This window comes from Camelina sativa, chromosome 17 (assembly GCF_000633955.1).
Source record: "Camelina sativa cultivar DH55 chromosome 17, Cs, whole genome shotgun sequence".
Lineage (NCBI taxonomy): Eukaryota > Viridiplantae > Streptophyta > Magnoliopsida > Brassicales > Brassicaceae > Camelina > Camelina sativa.
In genome coordinates, this window is record NC_025701.1 from 8,480,451 (window position 1) to 8,500,323 (window position 19,873).

The following is a 19,873-nucleotide window of genomic DNA, read 5'->3' on the forward strand; positions in this document are numbered from 1 at the left end:
AAAAAAAAAAAGTTTCAAGAAAAATCATATTTCAATTTTGTCATATTAATGGCGAATTTCGAGAATCTCTCTTCCGATTTTCAGACAATAGCCTTGGATATATATTCTTCCATAACTCAAACTGCAGATCTAAACAACAACAATAGTAACCTTCATTTCCAAACATTTCATCCATCCTCCACTTCTCTCGACTCGCTCTTCCTTCTTCATCATCATCATCAACAACAACAATCAATTCATGATTTTCGCGGAAACTCTCCACAAAACAGTAACAATGTCTCCTCAACTTCTAGTTTACTCCATTCTGATCATAGCAACGTCGATGAGACCAAGAAGAGAAAAGCTTTGTTACATTCTATGTCTTCATCGGAGAATAGTGGCGTCTCTGATAATGCAAATATTACTACCACCGAAACCGTAAATGATCTCGAAACCCTAATCTTATCATTTTCGTAAACTCTTTGACATTTTTGTTTTAATTAGTTAGATAATTTTGTTTTGTAAATAAACATAGGGTTCTTTGAAAAGAGGTAAGAGGTTGAAGAAGAAGAAAGAAGAAGACGGGAAAGAAAGAGAAGTTGTTCACGTGAGAGCCAGAAGAGGCCAAGCCACTGATAGCCATAGCTTAGCTGAACGGGTAAAATTGCTTACTTTGTTTAGCTAATTTCATACTCCTTAAAAACGTGACGTATTTATTTACATGTATATATATATATGTCTATATCATTTCAGGTTCGGCGAGGAAAAATTAACGAGAGATTGAGATGTTTGCAAGATATGGTTCCCGGATGTTATAAGGTAACTTAAGAATACAAAAAGAAAAAAAACAAAAAAATGGCCATTAGGATTACTAATCTATTTTGATCAAATCATATTTGTTATTTTGCTTTAACAAATCTCTATTTATTTCTTGTAAATCATAATGTGAGTTGTTATTGATTTATTGGTGATAACGAAAGCGTATGTTTGGTGGGTGCAGGCTATGGGAATGGCTACGATGCTTGACGAGATAATTAATTATGTCCAGTCTCTACAAAATCAAGTCGAGGTTAATAATTATTATTTTTACTCTAAATTACATATCAATACGATTTTTTATTCTTTTATTTTGGAGAAAACAACTTAAAAGTGGCATTTTCATTGGACGTTCGCGTAGATACTAGTAATTATTATTTTCACAAATCTTGAAATATTCCTAAATACAAAAGTACCAAAAGAAATAAAAAGAATTTGGAAACCTTATTAAACACTTAAAAAACCTTCCAAAAGAAGTTGTATCAAGATTTCTTAGTAATTTCCGATATTTATCTTCAATTAACTTATACTAATAATTCCTATATATTCATTTTGTTTTTGTTTTCTGTCGTCGAACCAGTTTCTCTCGATGAAACTTACTGCAGCAAGTTCATTTTATGACTTCAACTCAGAGACAGATGCTGTTGATTCCATGCAGGTACTAGAACATTCCAATCATGTTTTCAATAATTAAGCAAAACATATTATTTAATCAGTGTAGAGATGGGTCCGGTATGTTTTGATAGAGTCGGTTCGACAAAGATTAATTCAAATACAGGTTTTAGTATTTATAGTTTCTATTCAATCTTATCGGACAACGTGATCATGCGGACTATAGAACCCGCAATTAAAATATGTTCGACAGGTCCAATCCGGCCTTTGCATGATTGATCTTATATATGGTTTAGTCTTCTTCTTTTTTTGGCATTATACAGTATATAGGATTTAAGTCTAACTAGTACTTGTTTGCAATGACAATTATATTTTTAATGTGATTATTTCTAAGTATTGAATATGAATGGGATACAATTGGCAGAGAGCAAAGGCACGTGAGACAGTAGAGATGGGGAGACAAACAAGAGATGGGAGTCCTGTCTTCCATTTATCAACATGGTCCCTTTGACTTTTGTTTTCTCTTTTTCTTTGTTTTTTTAGTATTGTTTTCGAAATTATTCTTATACGTATTTATTTGGATATATGCGATATGTCATACGACGACCCAACTTGGGATAGTATTTGTATTCTGTATACTTGTAATTTCGAAATTATGAATTTGTTGGTGACTTATATTGGTTATTGTCATTAAGATATCTTAGTTGTCCTCTTCCTTTTCTTCTTGTTAATTTTATAGACGTACAAAAGATTATTTTGTTTTCTTCTTTGCAAAAGAAGTAATATAACTATGAATGAATTATCTCATGTGTCAAAGTGTTGATGATGATGTGAAGAGAGAATGCAATTGTGTATATTACCAAAGTTACAATGAAATGGTGTGAATTATGATGAGTAGGTTTAAATATGGATTATAGTAACTCCCATCTCTTGATGTCAGAGTTCGTTCTACTTCACGACTTTCCCACATAAAGAATGATAAAAACGGTTTGCAATATGGAATCTACTAAAAATAAAGATAAGTTTATGTCAAAACTAACTTATTAAGAGACGATGTCCATACCAAACATAAATAATTGATTTTGGTTTCTAAAACTTTACCTTAGCTAGCATTCAATTGGATTTTAAGATAGTATGGATTCTCTAGCTTTAAAACTAGCGTATCAGATAGTCTTTTTTATTCTTCTTGTCACAAAAAATAACAAAACTGACCGAAATAGGTTTGACCAAAGCCAAAAGAGCGAGATAGGCATAATAAATAGGGTTAATTAGGAGAATACCACAATTTTGAAAGTTATTTAAGAGAATACCACAACAACATTTTTTCATTGGAAAATACCATAAGGCCTACATTTTTTGGGAGTGAAAAGACATAATCACCCTTTTCTGTTTTAGTGTTAGATAGAAAGAGTGAAAGATTTGGTGTAATTTTTTAAAATAGCATGTAATATTTATATTTTACATGTTATATTGAACTAAATAATGTTTAATTGTAAACCCAAACCGACAAATAATCTCGTTTTAATTGTAAAATCTAAACCCTAACCATCTAATTTCGTTTTAATTGTAAAATCTAAACCCTAACCATCTCATTTGTGAACCCAAACCGACATATAATTTCGTTCTAATTGTAAAATCTAAACCCTAAACATCTTATTTGTGAACCCAAACCGACATAAAATTTCGTTCTAATTGTAAAATTTAAATCCTAACCATTTCATTTGTGAACCCAAACCGATATATAATTTCGTTCACAAAACAAAAATTACATGATATTTAAATAAATAACATGTAATATATGCAATGGGTATAAAAGTAATTGTATATGAGGAAAGAGAATACACTGTGGATCCTATAGTAGTTTCTTAAATACTTTTGAAAATTGTGGTATCTAGTGCATATTCCCTAATAAATAAAGAGTATACAGATACGATAAAATGGAAGAGGCAAGTTGCGAAAGGTTTTGGAAACGTAGAGAAGAAATATGTGTATGGAACCAAAGAGACTTTGTCGGTGTCAAGTGACAAAAACACCCTTCAGTTCTGTTGCTTTCCGAAGACAATGATGCGTGTCTCCCAAACCAAAAACAGAGACAAAATAGTAAATTGTGTGATGCGAAGCCAAAGGACGTGTTTTGCAGACGAACAACCAAAATCTTTCAAGACCCTTTCTACTTCCTCTTTTGTGGTCTCTCTTATGTTATCCATCCAATATCTCTTTCTAGTTATTTATCTTTTTAAACATATAATTCTAATAGAGACGGTTCATAGCATCAGACTGATGTTGCCTATTCATAATCTTCATGATTGAGATTAACAATTCAGATTTTTCGTTATGCAATAATACACTTATGTCTCCTATGTTATTCCCTATGTTTCTTTCAACATTAAAAAAAAATGGCATATTTCTACATTTCTTAATCCACAAGACAGGTCGTATCTGAATATATACGACAAAAGTTGTTGTTTGAAGTTTTTGGCAAAGTAATGGAATCAAAATTATGTTTTTTTCTTTCTTTCTTCCTAATGCATGTAAATTGGCTACATTAATGTTCTATTTTTCAGATCTTACTTTTACTTGATTGTTTATCTGAATTGAAATCTTATTTTGTTTGGATACTTTAAGAACATTATATATATAGGCACATCTTTGCATCATAATCGGCATTTAACTTAAGTTATATCTTGTTAATGCAAGTATTACGCAATTCACTCGAGATTATTATGGTGTATATGGCTTGTGATCACATCCTTACGAAATCATTTGGGTTATTAATTACTAGTTTACTACATGATATATATGTGCTTGAATTTGGATCATAATTCATGCATATATATGTCCATGTATGCATGCATGATCCAAATTCAACCTTAGGAAATTATTTGGGTTATTAATTACTATTTTACTAATATATGTGCTTGAGTTTGGATCATGCATGCATAGGTCCATGCAGGACATATACACTTTTTAACTTTTTTTATTCTACTTCTTTTAATACCAGTTGGACAATTAAACATACATATCTACGTTTGGGTAAATATCCGAATCAAGAGTGTTTAATCCATAATTCCATATGAACCGATCCAATCCTGTTTTATATTATGTATATATTTTAAAAATATATACTTGATTTACATATGTTCATGACGTATAAAGGAGAACCTTTTAGGGATTTACATATAAAAATTGCAAAAATGCAAACTAATTAACTACTACTTCAAGAAAAACTTAAAACTAATATTAAAGGAAAAATAAAAGATGCATGCACCATGGAATTAGTATGGACAGCTTGAAATGGACCATTCGTTGAAGGATGGTCACTGTGGGATTTTATGTTTACTTTCTCGTTGTTTATTGAGAAGAAAAAAGTGTAATTACTACAAATAATATATTTTAGTAGTTTCTATTAGTGTGTTATCTCTATATATTATCACGCGAATTCTATCTCGTACATTAATTATTATTTATGATAAACTACGACATGAAAACTCTCGTGTTTCAATTCTTAAAAATTATTCTATGTAGTGTTGTGTATATATTACTTTACGATCCTAAAATCGAACAAAATATAAGTCAGGGTCACATACTGTATCTGTATATCATGGATTATTCCTCTTTTTTTTTTGTGGTACAACTTGTTTCTACACTACCATCTATTTTGTCGTTTTTTATATATATTTATTGTATTTTGCCTATTTGGTGATCTAAAACTGTATCTCCTTTGTCTGCTTTAAGACCAATGATCTATTTGTTGTTTTTTTCTTCCTTTGATGAAATTAATACTTGTGCAATGGGCATGAAGGAAAAATGTCAGAGAGTGTGTCTATCCACTATTACACATCATTTATCATCTTTTATAATATCGTGAGATATGTTTTGTCTTCTTTATTTATTTATTTATAAATATTGCCGGTGATGATTATGGATTAATACAAAAATGGTTAAAAGTTTTTCATATATGACTCTCTCAAATAGAAACCTCAACTACCTAACAAATTATTTATTTTCAACTAGTCAATGCTTCTGTTGTTATCTAAACATACATGAAAACAGCATATTGTGTTCAGGATGATCCATATATATCTAGTGTATTAGATGCTGAAGAGGACAGAATTGGGGGTTTACAATAACTTGTGAAAATTATTGGGTCCCCAAAATATTCCAAAAACAGATTTGGCGATCACATCATTCGGTGACAGATCAGAACAAAAACTGGGCTAAATTCAAGTATGCAAAATAACACTGTGGCGACTGACTACCCACCAATATTTTTTTTTTGTAAGTGGAATTACTATGGCCGATATATACACCTAACTGTTGATGATACTTGTTATGCTTTTCAAGTCTCATTTTCATAATCTTCTTTTCCCACCTTCGGTGACCCTACTCCATATATTAATATACTATTACTTAATTCACATACATTATGCAGTATACGATTCGTATATTAACAACATGTGTTTATAAGAACCGAAATAAATTTACAAAATTAAGTCCCAACTGAAACCATTGATCATCATTTGATTGGGTTCAGAGAGGGAAGGAGAAACTAAAATTCTTTCAAAAAATTAAAAAGTTAGTCGCCTAAGGACAAAACGTCTGTCTATGACCACCGTTTTGAATCTTTCGATGCCTTGAGCAAATTAGAAGCACTTCCTGTCTTCTTCATGCCTTGAAACACAAGAAAATTATATATCACAACTAAAGTATAAACAATCTCTTTGATTAAATAACCTTAAAACCTCATAAGTTTTGATTTCTTACTTGGTGAAGACATTTTATGTGGTGAAGACATCTTATTTGGTGAAGACAAACCTGACGTGACCTTTGCAATGGTCGACGTCCTCGTGGCGACTTGCTTGAGTTTATCTAGTGGTCGTGGTGTGGTCGTACTACTCCTTGGAGTCACCGGCTTAGTTCTGCAGTTTTCAGGATTCACCAATAAAAATGTGTCAAAACAAAAAAAAAAACTTGTAAAATAGTTTTATTTTGAAACAAGAGAGGGAAAATAACGTTTACTTGTCTGGAATCTTCAATGGTTTTGGTTTTCTCCCTTCTGCAGCACAAGCAACATCAATGGATCCTTCTGTTTCATCATCATACTCTGCATCAATAGAGGATGCTAAGGTCTCCCCATCCGTCACAGAGTGTCGTGACTGTCTGAGATAATCTTGTTGGAATCTTGAGTCTTCTTCTATAGACAACTGCGAATCTCCAGCTTCTGAAGTAAAGTCATCGGATTGTCCTAAGCTCTTTCTCTGTGGGTAATTAATGTCCTTAAGCAAATGAAGCCTCTCTATCTCATCGTCTTTTCTCGCTATTGTGTCCTTAAGGGATCCTAACTGCAAACAGTTCTTTTAGGTTTAGTGAAATCTCGAGCTAATGGTAGATCTATTTGAAATCTATCTAAGAGAAGATTCATGAGATATTGTGAGAATGTGTTTTAGAATTTTTGCCTGCTCCATTAAGTCTCTAACATCTCTACCATCTTTGCTGCTTTTTGCAGCACCTAACTCAACTCCAGAGACACGCTCTGCGAATTTCAAAGTACTCATTGACTCTGAATATGAAGTAACATCAGGATTGAGTTGCACAAACATCAGTGTCTTTGCTCTCCCACCTGTGATATTAAGCACAGAGATAAGTTTACTCATCTAGTTCACGATGTAAAAACAGAGCAGCCAATTTTGAGTTAACCTAGAGAGCTCTGGAGAAGCTGAGTTAGTTTGCTGTTCCTGTATGGTACATGAGAACTCTTTGAAGCAAGCGAGAATATCACATCTCCTAGAGCCGAGAGTGACTTGTTTATATGCTGTGCTTCTCTAAGTCTGTCTCCTGTAACTTCAGAGCGATCAATTCTCTCACTACCCGCCAAATCTACCAAATGTAGATTTCCAAACAAGGCAGAACCGGTCTTCAAGTCCTTTCCACGTACATGAACAGTGACAATACTGCATAAGGAATCATTTTCCCAAGTTATTTTTGCCTCTTCTCACATAGTGTAGGAGACATGACTATCCAAAGAATGATAAAAGACGAAACACATGTTTGTTACAGAGATTAAAAGGAGAACCTGTGAGAACGGCTACTTCTTTCGTTCAAGGCAGTGGAGCTAACGGCTCGGTTATCTAGCCCAATGTTCATTAATTCAAGAACATCCGAGGTGGATGTCACAGGATACATGCTTGCATCAGGTACAGCAAGACCGTTTTGTTGAGTTGTAGAAAGAATTCCTAGTGTGTGAAAGTTAAGGAAAACAAAAGAATGGCAACACAAACAGAACGTAGGGAGAACACAAAAAGGCAGTCAAGATAATATGGAGGAACAAATTTTAAAAGGGCAAAAGAAATTGAGTGAGTTAAAAAAAGGATATTTCTTTTGAGAAGTTTCACCAGAGAGTAAATCGCGCACTTGTTCATTGTATATCTCCACCATCTGCACCCCGACTTCATATGCTATGTTGCTTTTCCGGGATTGAGAGATTTTGAAGAGGTCATTGAGAGCACGATAATTTACTCCCCACTCTTCTTCGCTTGCTCCATCTGGACCAGTCTGAACAAAACAGGAGTAATGGTAAGAATGCAGTGGCATCAATCATCTGACCATAAGCAAAGATACAAACATTCACATTTATCGGAAGATAATAGTGAATCAGTACCATTGTGTAAGTTTTCCCTGATCCTGTCTGACCATAAGCAAAGATACAAACATTGTACCCATCCAGTACTGATCGAATAAGAGGTTTTACATCTGAAAATACCTCAGCTGCAAGAATTGAAACGATACAACGGAAACTGATATAAATAAGTTTGATAATTCTAAACTGGTCTCTTAATTAATCACACACCAATCCAATAGAAAGTATAAATGGAATGGCAGAAAACTTCCTCAGGATAGAGGTCGAAAAGGTAACAAAATAACACCTTGAGTAGAGGCTGGACTGTAAACCTTATTGAACCTAAATTTGCGAAGACCATCTTTCCCAGGTTTTGTTGGATTGAGAACTACCAACTCCCCATGGTCACCAATGTGTTCCACCACAGTATTTGCTGCACCTTGTCCACGCAAGAAAGGCCTCACCCGACAATACACTCTAATGTTTCCTGCAACCCAAAACTAGAAAACTTATAGGTTGCATAGAAGATGAAATTTTTTTAAATCTCAATAGTAAACAAACATCAATGTGTTATATTATACATGATCTGTGTTACCTTTTAGCTCCTGAAGTTCATTGAAGAGCTTTTGGTTTTCAGTTAGGACCTCGTGATAGTTTGCAGCAGCATCTCCAAGTTCAAGCAATTTCTTCCCTGAGTCACAAATATTTGTTAATAAACACCACCAAACTTGATCGAAAAAAAAAAACACCACCAAACTTACAAAGTCACAAATGTATGATAGTGAGTTATTATAAAAAGCATGTATCTGAACTGACGTACCTAACTGACTAAATTCTGCTGTATACTTATCTTGAACTTTTAGTATTTCTTGTTTGATGGACTTAGAATATAACCTCAAATCCTGGAAAATGGCTTAGTTGAGGTGACCATAGACAAAAATGATGATTGAATTTAGACTATTTAGTCAATGGTATATGTAAACATACTTGTAGTGTACGGAACTGGAAACTGATAAAGCTTCTATACGAAAGTTCTTTCTGACTCCAACTCCGATCCTTCAACTCTGATTTTTCTTCCATTTCTTTGGCTTTACTCTTCCAGTGGACAAGATTTTGTTCAAGCTCTCGATTTTTTGCTTCAAGGCCTGTATGAACAGCTATTGTCTCTTTCTTGAATTGTTCGAGCTCTCGATTTTTGGCTTCAAGGCTTGTATTAACAGTTATTCTCTCTTTATTGAACTGTTCAAGCTCTCGATTTTTTGCTTCAAGGCTTGTATTAACAGCTATTGTCTCTTTCTTGAATTGTTCAAGCTCTCGATTTTTTGCTTCAAGGCTAGTAGTAATAGTCATACTCTCTGTTTTAAATTGTTGAAGCTCCTTTACTTTTTCCTCAAGGGTCGTTTTAGCAGCATTTGCCTTTTTCCCCAGCTCTTCAAGCTCCTTAACTCTTTCCTCAAGGGCAATTTTTGCAATGCTTGCATCCTTTCTCATTTGTTCAAGCTCTTTCACCCTGTCCTCGATACCTGCAGTAGCGACCTTTGTCTGGCTTTCCATTTGCAAGCATTGTTGTTGATATGCTTTCTTGGTTGCCTCCCGTTCTCTCCTTAAAGTAGAAATTTCAAGATTATGTTGACCATTTTCTTTCTCTAGCTTAACCATATCGTCTTCTTTGTCTTTCTTCTTTTCTTCCAGCTTGGACTTTTCTGTCTATCATAGTGTCATCTCAAGTAAATAAACATCTCACAAGAATCAAGTTTATCACCGCAAACTTGCAGTAAGCAATTTTACATGACATATACATAACGCATTACCTTAATCTTTCGAAGTTGTCTAGTAGCAATCTGGTGAAACATAAGTTTGATCGGCAGGGTAACACATTAGTGAATGTCATGAAACAAAAATCTCAGGGCCTAAGTTTCTTTATATATGATACCTCATTTTCTTCACTAGTTCCTGAAGCTAAGGTTTCAAGAACTTTGATCCTTGACTGGTACTTCTCCTCACGAGCTTTGAATACACTGTTTTGCTGCACAAAAGATAAACTCAGAAATATAAAACAATCGAACACCATTAACTATTTCTCCGAGAGAAAAAAAAAAGAAGAAATACCGTTCTTAGATGCTCAGATTGAGTTGAAATACGTCGTTCGATTTCCAGCACGACTTTTTTCAGCAGACATACTACACGCTGGCCATTATAGATCAGGTCAGAAGATCTCCGAAGAGCACGAGACAAATGTGTTGCAGAAACCATCCAAGAATGTAGCATCAGGATTGTTAGATCAGTCAAGTACCTGAGGGATTTCACCAGTCTTTTTCTCAATACTTTCATCAAGAATTCCATTGACGATACTTAGAAGTGACTGCGTGGGAGCATTCTGCATTCAATATAAGAGCATAGGGTAATTATTATAAACGACTTTGAAAGAAACTATAGAGCCAAGGATATACAGAGAAGTATTCATTCATTTAATAAGGTAAAGAGGCTTAGAGGCAGGAATACATCTAAGTTGTTTGATTTCATCATTTCTGAAATCTTTGCAGCTTGGAGATCAAACCGACCCTGTTTCAGTTGGAAAGCCTCGTGGAACTTGTGCCCTCCATGGAGCATTGATCCAGGGGATAATGGATCTGTGGTAGAACGAAACCAATTTTTATGGAATGAGGCCTTATTCTAATAACAACATTAAGCACATAAATGCTGCAATTGTAAGAGAGTAAAAGAGAAAATGTACCCACCCAATGGTGAAGAATTGGGACGGTGAGATTTGTGCCTATCATGTGAAGAAGTAGAGGGAGAGAAGGGACTACGGGGAGTGGAATCACCACGAGAGCTGCCTGATTGATCAGTGAGAGAATTCATGAATCAATCAATCACCCAAAAAACAAAGGCAATGGGGAGAGCAAAGTTATGGAAAACACTTGAGAAAGCCCACAAGTCCTTCATTCTCTATCAACAAGGCCTGAAAACATAACACCATTTGTTTCATTATAAGCATTAGAACAACTATCTGTAGAGTGTAACTAATCATAACTAAAAATCGCATTGCAACCAATAATTAGATAATTATAAAAAAATCAGAGACTAGTCTTAATTGTAGAGATCATTCTTAATTCCTTTTCAATCTAATTAACTTAATCTCTCAAAATTAGAAGATAGGTTTCTTTCGATTACTTATAGTAAAACCGAAATCAGAAGGATGCATGATCGATTGAAAGTAGCATTTTCCCCAAAGTTGGTAAGAACAATGCGGCGGATGAAGAAGGAAAATAGCAGTAGAGAGAGACGAACCTACCTGGAGAGGAACAGAAGATTGCCTTTTTGCAACAAGAGAAGATCGGCATTTTGGATTTTACTTTTTAAGTCCAGAAAAAAAAAATCACACACGATCATCAGATAATCGTATCATGAAAAAAAAAAAAAAACGAAAACTGGGAAAATTTTCTCGGGAAAGCAGCGAAAGTCCAAACCTGCGAGAAAACACAGATACGGAGAAGAAGAAGGAGAGACGTGGTCTAGTCTCACGTCAATGACTTCTGAGAGTTTTTTTTTTTAATTTTTAATTTTTTTTTTTTTTTTTTTTCAGCTGTAGCGCGAGAATGTAGGAAGAAGCGCGAGTATCCCTGTTTCTCCAATCGTTTTCATTTAATGGGCCGGAACGCATCGGGTCGGGTCGGGTTTTTATTTCAAGTTCCTATAACCTTTGAGTTTTTTTTTTCACTAAAAAGCCCATGTTATTTTGTTTATTACACAAATTGTCCCAATGTTTTTGTTTATCACAGATGTGTGTCTAAAGTTTGTTTTATACTACTTTTTTTTTTTTTAATATAATGGATTTTCTTAACAGTGTAATTAAAGATTTATGATATTTAACATATCATTATTTACTTATTTTCCATTTGTTTAATAGAAGTTTTCCTTTTTTGTAATATACTCCATTAATCTTCTTTTCCTTTTTCTTTTTTTTGACATAAAGCCTATAAAAGAAGAAAAACTTGGGATCGACGTTTATTGCTCTGCCTTCTCTCTGTCTCAAAAACTCGCTCATAATTCTTTCGAGGTAAAGCTTCTTTGATTTACTTCTTTTAGACCAAATCCTTCTTTTGTTCTTTCGTTTCTATAAACACAAGTTTTCTGATTTCGTTTCTAAGGTTCCTCCCGATCTCAAATTAGGTCACAGATTGATATATAAACCCTAATTTCAGAAACCTAGTGTTAATCACAAGAACCGGCGTTGAATTTAGTATCAAAGGTCTGTTTTTTTTTGTTCTTCATTGATTTTTGTTCTTGTTGGTTCAGGGAGAAAGCAATTTACGCCATCGTGACTCTTAGAGACGTTTCCACCTACTGCCAAATCAACAAAAAAAGGTATTTTGATCTCTCAAATATGTGTTTCTTTGAATCTGAGTCTGAACAAATCTCTGTTAAAGCAGTACCTCTTTACCTGAAGCGACAAGGCTTTCACCCGAGGAATCCTGAGGATTTTGGAGATGGTGGTGCCTTCCCTGAGATCCATGTTCTTCAGTGCCCTCTTGGTTTGGGTTGTCTTCGTAGTAACAACAAGCCTGAATCCATGGTTTTGCCTGTTACCGTGGATGCACTTGGAAACGTGGTCTTTGACGCCATCGTGAGGCAGAATGACAACTCGAGAAAGATTGTTTACTCTCGATATAGTGATCTTATTCCAAAGATGCTCAAAGACGAGGTAGATATGAATGTTGTGAAGAAGGATACTACTACTCAAGAAACAAGAGCTGCCATTGATAAGATTGTGAATGCAGCAATGCCTATGAATGTTGTGAAGCAGTCAGATGGCCCAAAGTACATTAAATACAAGCCATCCCTGCAGCAATCTGCAGCATTCAATTCCGGTGCTAAAGAGAGGATCGTTAGGGTTTCAGAGATGCCTGTAGATCCACTTGATTTACCAAAGTTCAGACACAAGCGTGTTCCAAAGCCTTCCGGTTCTTCAGATGTTGTTCCTGTCATGCATTCACCGCCTAGGCCTGCTACTGTCAAGGATCGACAAGACTGGAACATCCCGCCTTGTATTTCCAACTGGAAAAACCAGAAAGGTTATACAATCCCTCTTGATAAACGTCTTGCAGCTGATGGAAGAGTCTTACACGAGGATCAGATCAGTGATAACTTTGCCAAGCTGTCAGAGTCGCTCGATGTGGCTTCAGAGATAGCTAGAGAGACTGTTTCATTGCGGTTAAAAGTTCGAAGAGAGATGGATATGAAGGAGAAGGAAAGGAAAGAGCAGGAGTTGAGGGCTCTTGCTCAAAAGGCTCGTTCTGAAAGAAACGTTGCTGCAAGTGAGAGTCTTGATGATGTCCCAAGAGGGGATCGCGAGAGTGAAATGGAAAACGAAGGGCGGATTCAGAGAGAGAATATTCGTGAAGAGCGTCGTAGGGAAAGAGAGAAGGAGAACAGAAGGATGGAAGTCAAGAAGAGCAAGATCACAAGGGACAGAGACCGTGATGTCAGTGAGAAGGTTGCTCTTGGAATGGCAAATACAGGAGGAAGAGGCGGTGAAGTTATGTATGATCAACGACTGTTTAACCAGGAGAAAGGAATGAGCTCTGGTTTTGCTACTGATGACCAGTACAATGTATATGGCGAAGGGTTGTTTACTGCACAAGCTACTCTTTCAACGCTATACCGCCCAAAGAAGAATATGGATGATGATATGTATGGAAGTGCAGACGAGAAGCTCGATAAGCTCAAGAGCACTGATAAGTTTAAACCTGACAAAGCTTTCAGTGGTCTGGTTTCCGAGAAGACGGGAAAGAGAGGCAGACCTGTTGAGTTCGAGAAGGAAGATGAACAAGATCCTTTCGGTCTTGTCCAGTGGGCGTCAGATTTGAAGAAAGGTAAGACTGACAAAACCAGGTCTGGAGGAAATATGTGAGAGGAGGTTGCTCTTCAAGGAATGGCTTTGGTGGTTCTGGTCGGACCTAGATCAATTCCAAACGTGGCAGCTGAAGTCTGGACTCCTCTGCTCAGCATCTTTATCTTTGATTCAGTATAACTTCATAACCTTTTTTTTTTATCATTGGCGTTAACTTTAAGGTCTTGTTTGATCAAATGTGCTCTTTTTTTTTTTTCAAGTCTCTTTTTCTCTTTAGAATTGTCATTGCCAAAGTATGAATCTGTCATTTCAATTTTCTATTTCTTTAATGTTTGATGAGGGAAATCACTTGGAATTGAATACTTTTTTGAATTGTTGTTTTTTACAAGGTCCTGCTTAAGTAAGTTACCTGTGGTAAGTAATATAACCAAACAGTTACAAATCTAAGGAAGAAAAAATTAGACTGTTTGATTCATTCATTCATAAATTTATGGAAAGTGTAGATGTTCTGAGTTCTAGAGATAGCAACAGAGAGGAGAATATAAAACTAGACGGAAATTATAGTAAATGTCAGACAATGAAGAGTGTTCCAGTTAGACTCGCTACCATCACAAAGATAGTCAGCTGAATCTTAGACTTCGGACCAGAGGATTTCAGACCATAACCCAAACCCATCATGCTGGTTGGGGGATTTGGTGCCACTTGAGCCACTGGAGTCGCTGAAAAAGAGTAATCACGTACGTCAACAGCCCAGCCCATACGAATGATTCAGTTTAGCTTATGCATTGAATGACTGGCTTACCTGCAGCAGCCGAATGGTTCTTTGCACCCAGAGAGATTTGAGAACCGGTTGAGTTAGTAGATGGTGGAGCAAAAGAGGAAGCCCCTTACAACAAGAAAAGTGTCTTGTCAATAAATCAAGTTCTTGTTTTCTTTTTTTTTTTTGGTTGTGTAAGAAGCGAATGGAGGATTTACATACCTGAGGAGCAAACAGATGAATTGGCTGAAATGCTACAAAGCTGAGGCAATTGGAGAGCTAGGGTTTGATTGATCGGAAAAGCAGAGGATAAAGTAGAATTGTTGTTGAGGAAGAGACACAGACAGGTCGGTTGTTGGCTGTAAATCTGGTTCAGGCTGCTACAGCATGGCTGAGCTGGGAGCTGCACAAAGCCTTGCACGAATGGACCACATGGAGCTAAGGCTAGCAACAAAGAAGCACAAGAAGCTGGAGGACTCGGACCTTGAGCAAGACCTGGTTGGAGCAAGATTGGAGCCAAGGAGATTAAGACAGTGATAAAGAGACTTGAAGATGCCATTTATGTTTATTGTCTTTCGAGAATAAGTTTCGTCTTCTTTCTTTGTAAGATGTGTATTTAAGGTGGGATTCAATGAAATTGTTGTGCAACTGAAATTTACTATGAAATGGAGAAAAAGGACAAATTTATGTATTCATGCATAATATGTGTGTTCTTCTGTGCACCACTTGAACTTCTTCATGTTGTGTTTTTTTGCTACAAAAGAATGAATCTGTTACTGTTATATTATTTGACCGTTATATTTGTTTATTACTGTATAAGAAGTATTATTGAGAATGTGTGGATTAAACAATCTGTATTTAGACACGAAAACGTGTTCTAAGACGTGCATAGCAATCATACAAGATTTGCATACCATTTCTTTACAAAATCCGGAAAAATTACAACTTTTGGAATCTGGGTTATATCAATTCATGATTCATGACACCATCGTGCTTTTGACAGAAATCATAAACCACAGTGCACAGGAAATAGAATCTTCCCTCAGTCTTCCCATCTCTCAATCTTCTGGGATTATCAGAATTAAGAACCGGAAATGGCGGCACCAAAGCTGGAATCTTTCAGGCGGGGTAGCATGTTCGATGGATCTTTCAGGCGAGGTAGTATGTTCGATGGTTCGTTTCGACAAAGCATAAAAGATAGGCTTATCCCACAACATACCAGAGGCTATTCCTATGTCAACGAAGACGGGATCCCCAACGAAGACACTACTTCTGTTCGTTGCTGCTCCTACAGGTTATACATTACATACAATCTCTCCTGGTCTCCAGAACCTTCTGTTGACCGAACATTTTGAAGCCCTTTTATCGTATCTGATGCCTCTTGAAATCCAATCTCAATCGTGTAAGAACAATCTCAAATGGTTAGTCTTGTAATGTTATGAGTGATGTTTGCAGGTACTTCTCCGACAAGATCACTGCGCTTGTGAAGAAATCACAGGATGTTTTGGATACAGCATGGAAGATGGGAACATCTGACCCGAGGAAGATCATATTCTCGGCGAAGATGGGTTTGGCTCTGACACTTACCTCTATCCTCATATTCTTTAAGATCCCAGGATTAGAGCTCAGCAGCCACTATCTCTGGGCAATTCTCACAGTAGTTGTTATCTTCGAGTTCAGTATAGGTAAATGCAACAGACCATTTAACACATCAAACTTGAATATTCTAAGTAAACTAATACCTGACGTGATCTTCTCTTCTTTGTGTAGGAGCCACCTTTAGCAAAGGATGCAACCGGGGACTAGGAACATTATCTGCAGGAGGACTGGCACTTGGCATGGCTTGGATATCCGAGAAGACTGGAAATTGGGCAGAGGTTTTTAATGCTTCTAGCATCTTTGTAGTAGGTATGGTATATATAAAATAAGATCATGTGTAGTCTAAATTAAAGCTTCCACCTTAATCCCATTCTGATTTCTGACAACACTGTGTGCCTGCTCTTGTATCAGCCTTTTTTGCGACTTATGCAAAGCTATATCCAACGTTGAAGGCATATGAGTACGGATTCCGGGTGTTCTTGCTGACCTATTGCTATGTAATAGTGTCAGGATACAAAACAGGGGAATTCATGGATACTGCTGTTTCAAGGTTCCTTCTGATAGCTCTTGGTGCATGTATTGGCCTCGTTGTGAATACTTGCATCTATCCCATATGGGCTGGAGAAGATCTCCATAACTTGGTTGCTAAGAACTTTGTGAATGTAGCGACTTCTTTGGAAGGTTTGTTATAACACTCTCCCTGAATTTGAGTATCTGGTTGAAAAGCTTAATCTGTTTCCTGTCAAATCCAATCCATAGAAAATGCTTCTATCTGCAGGTTGTGTGAACGCATATCTTGACTGCGTAGCATATGATACGATCCCATCTAGGATTCTGGTCTATGCAGCTGTCACAGAAGACCCAGTGTACAGTGGTTACAGATCAGCCGTTCAATCTACAAGCCAAGAAGACACTCTGGTAGGATTCATTTCACTCACTCATCCAACACATGAGGAACAACATCAAATATATCAAAAGACCAACTTACTTCAGATTCTCACATCTTTTATTGTTGTTGTTGGTTGTGAAGATGGGTTTTGCATCATGGGAGCCACCACACGGTCCATACAAATCCTTTAGATATCCATGGGCAATGTATGTGAAAGTAGGTGGTGCATTGAGGCATTGTGCTTTCATGGTCATGGCATTACACGGCTGCATTCTCTCAGAGATTCAGGTACACTACTAGCTTCTTCCAATCTTCAAATTTCTCAAAAAGAGTATGTATGATGTATTGTAATCACACAGGCTGCAGAGGATAGAAGACAAGAGTTTCGCAATGAGCTTCAAAGAGTAGGCATAGAAGGAGCAAAAGTACTCAGATACATTGGGGAAAAACTAAAGAAGATGGAGAAACTAAACCCAATAATAGACATACTCCACGAGGTTCACCAAGCAGCCGAAGAACTACAAAGCAAAATCGACAAGAAATCGTACCTTCTCGTGAACGCCAAAAACTGGGAAATCGGGAATCGGGATAGAGAAGGTTCGAGTGACGAACACANGGATTCATTTCACTCACTCATCCAACACATGAGGAACAACATCAAATATATCAAAAGACCAACTTACTTCAGATTCTCACATCTTTTATTGTTGTTGTTGGTTGTGAAGATGGGTTTTGCATCATGGGAGCCACCACACGGTCCATACAAATCCTTTAGATATCCATGGGCAATGTATGTGAAAGTAGGTGGTGCATTGAGGCATTGTGCTTTCATGGTCATGGCATTACACGGCTGCATTCTCTCAGAGATTCAGGTACACTACTAGCTTCTTCCAATCTTCAAATTTCTCAAAAAGAGTATGTATGATGTATTGTAATCACACAGGCTGCAGAGGATAGAAGACAAGAGTTTCGCAATGAGCTTCAAAGAGTAGGCATAGAAGGAGCAAAAGTACTCAGATACATTGGGGAAAAACTAAAGAAGATGGAGAAACTAAACCCAATAATAGACATACTCCACGAGGTTCACCAAGCAGCCGAAGAACTACAAAGCAAAATCGACAAGAAATCGTACCTTCTCGTGAACGCCAAAAACTGGGAAATCGGGAATCGGGATAGAGAAGGTTCGAGTGACGAACACAAAATCTCGAATCTCGACGGGGATCTAACCCGGATCTTGGCTCATAAATCCCAGAGTGAAGCCACGCTTCGTCCACCACCGAATTGGGATGCTGTTACTACAGCTAAGAACTTCAATTACGCGACTATGTATCCTCACCAGCAATCAAGGACGGTGATACAAACACAGCCGTCGTGGCCTAGCCGGATCTCTATAATGCAGGGAAGTATGTTACAGCCACCAATGGAGGAGGCGTCGGAGATGTTCGTGAGCGCGAGTAACTTGTCTCTAGCTACGTTCGCTTCGCTACTGATCGAATTCGTCGCGAGGCTTGACAATCTCGTGAATGCGTACGATGAGCTGAGTGTGAAAGCTAATTTCAACGAAGCTGTTACTGACTGAGTGAAGACGACGAAATCGTCGGACTGTGTAAACTTTGTATTTTGTTAATTAAAATAATTTAATTTTCAATTGTTAATCGATTAACAACGATGTCGTTGTAGTATAGTGGTAAGTATTCCCGCCTGTCACGCGGGTGACCCGGGTTCGATCCCCGGCAACGGCGACTTTTTTTTTTTGGTTATTTTATTTTTTAGTCCCTTAATTTTGAGGTTTTATACTTTTGAACCCTTTAGTTCTGTTTAGTAACAAAGTCGTTGTAGTATAGTGGTAAGTATTCCCGCCTGTCACGCGGGTGACCCGGGTTCGATCCCCGGCAACGGCGATTATTTTTTTTCTTGTAATATTTTTGTTTTCGGTCCCTTAACTTTGGGGTCTTTTAAATTCTAGTCCCCTCACTTTGCTTGCCCATTCTTTACTTTTTTCTTTGGTCGACGACACCGACAGAATCCAATTTGGGGATAAACTATAAACCCTAAATCCCAGAAGGAAAGATGAAAGCTGCAGCTTTTCCCGCTAAATTCGCAAATCTCAGCTACCCTTACGGTTGTTGCGCACAATTCTTTCGATCGCCGGCGACGTTTTTGTCTCCGGCATTACCTTACTCGAGACCAGCTCCTTGTCGGAAGCTAACGAGAGGAATAAGAGGTGTTGGAGGCTTGATGTCTCAGTCTTTGTCATCATCTTCACAGTCATTGTCTTCCCAACCGGAATCAGAGTTACTTCAAGCTTTACCTTCTTCGAAGCCAAAGCCTCCGCCACCACAGCTGCCGTGGCTCGTTGTGGGTTTGGGTAATCCAGGCAAGAAGTACCAGGGCACTCGCCATAACGTATCTCTTGCTTCTCCCTTCTCTTGTTTTCTCACTTTGGTTTTTTCCTTTTCGTGTTACATAACGTGATCGTGAATTGCAGGTTGGTTTTGAGATGGTTGATGCTTTGGCTGATGCTGAAGGGATATCTATGAACACTGTTAACTTCAAGGCCTTGTTTGGGAAAGGTTCTCTATTCATTCTCTTATCTCAAAGTGTGAAACTTTCATTTAAATTTTAACGTCACTAGTGTTTGATGACATTGGGTAACTGTTTTTGGAGAATTCAGCGTGTTTCATAATCCTATTTGTATGTACATAACTAGTCTGTAAAGCTGTCTGGTTTAGTTTTATTAGATGCAGAGTG

General features: G+C 37.0%; 6 protein-coding genes and 2 non-coding genes across 8 annotated transcripts; 6 read left to right on the top strand and 2 right to left on the bottom strand.

Annotated features, from left to right (window-relative positions):
- On the top strand, positions 7 to 2,122 carry LOC104756175 (transcription factor BEE 1-like). The gene is made up of 6 exons (XM_010478715.1): positions 7 to 417; positions 515 to 637; positions 733 to 798; positions 980 to 1,048; positions 1,376 to 1,453; positions 1,832 to 2,122. The coding sequence occupies exons 1-6, from the start codon at positions 49 to 51 to the stop codon at positions 1,916 to 1,918; spliced, it is 792 nt and encodes a 263-aa protein (XP_010477017.1). The 5' UTR covers positions 7 to 48; the 3' UTR covers positions 1,919 to 2,122.
- LOC104756176 (carboxy-terminal kinesin 2-like) lies at positions 5,884 to 11,530 on the bottom strand. The gene is made up of 19 exons (XM_019239561.1): positions 11,319 to 11,530; positions 10,762 to 10,985; positions 10,526 to 10,653; positions 10,317 to 10,400; positions 10,133 to 10,210; positions 9,957 to 10,049; positions 9,835 to 9,864; positions 9,011 to 9,730; positions 8,844 to 8,925; positions 8,619 to 8,714; positions 8,331 to 8,510; positions 8,066 to 8,172; positions 7,781 to 7,959; positions 7,481 to 7,645; positions 7,105 to 7,358; positions 6,864 to 7,027; positions 6,427 to 6,749; positions 6,172 to 6,326; positions 5,884 to 6,078 (listed from the first exon to the last, which is right to left on the bottom strand). Exons 2-19 carry the CDS (start codon positions 10,883 to 10,885, stop codon positions 6,011 to 6,013), a joined length of 3,030 nt encoding a protein of 1,009 aa, XP_019095106.1. The 5' UTR covers positions 10,886 to 10,985; positions 11,319 to 11,530; the 3' UTR covers positions 5,884 to 6,010.
- LOC104756177 (SNW/SKI-interacting protein-like) lies at positions 12,014 to 14,158 on the top strand. Its single transcript, XM_019239525.1, has 2 exons — positions 12,014 to 12,083; positions 12,323 to 14,158. The coding sequence occupies exon 2, from the start codon at positions 12,411 to 12,413 to the stop codon at positions 13,935 to 13,937; it is 1,527 nt and encodes a 508-aa protein (XP_019095070.1). The 5' UTR covers positions 12,014 to 12,083; positions 12,323 to 12,410; the 3' UTR covers positions 13,938 to 14,158.
- On the bottom strand, positions 14,448 to 15,193 carry LOC104759281 (protein YLS3-like). The gene is made up of 3 exons (XM_010482225.1): positions 14,857 to 15,193; positions 14,680 to 14,763; positions 14,448 to 14,596 (listed from the first exon to the last, which is right to left on the bottom strand). Exons 1-3 carry the CDS (start codon positions 15,191 to 15,193, stop codon positions 14,448 to 14,450), a joined length of 570 nt encoding a protein of 189 aa, XP_010480527.1.
- On the top strand, positions 15,471 to 18,716 carry LOC104756178 (putative aluminum-activated malate transporter 3). Its single transcript, XM_010478718.2, has 7 exons — positions 15,471 to 15,928; positions 16,090 to 16,319; positions 16,405 to 16,542; positions 16,645 to 16,914; positions 17,012 to 17,151; positions 17,264 to 17,410; positions 18,066 to 18,716. Exons 1-7 carry the CDS (start codon positions 15,729 to 15,731, stop codon positions 18,699 to 18,701), a joined length of 1,761 nt encoding a protein of 586 aa, XP_010477020.1. The 5' UTR covers positions 15,471 to 15,728; the 3' UTR covers positions 18,702 to 18,716.
- On the top strand, positions 18,793 to 18,864 carry TRNAD-GUC. The gene has a single exon. It is a non-coding gene; the product is annotated as a tRNA-Asp (tRNA).
- TRNAD-GUC lies at positions 18,952 to 19,023 on the top strand. The gene has a single exon. It is a non-coding gene; the product is annotated as a tRNA-Asp (tRNA).
- LOC104756179 (peptidyl-tRNA hydrolase, chloroplastic-like) lies at positions 19,109 to 19,836 on the top strand. Its single transcript, XM_010478719.2, has 2 exons — positions 19,109 to 19,528; positions 19,611 to 19,836. Exons 1-2 carry the CDS (start codon positions 19,193 to 19,195, stop codon positions 19,746 to 19,748), a joined length of 474 nt encoding a protein of 157 aa, XP_010477021.1. The 5' UTR covers positions 19,109 to 19,192; the 3' UTR covers positions 19,749 to 19,836.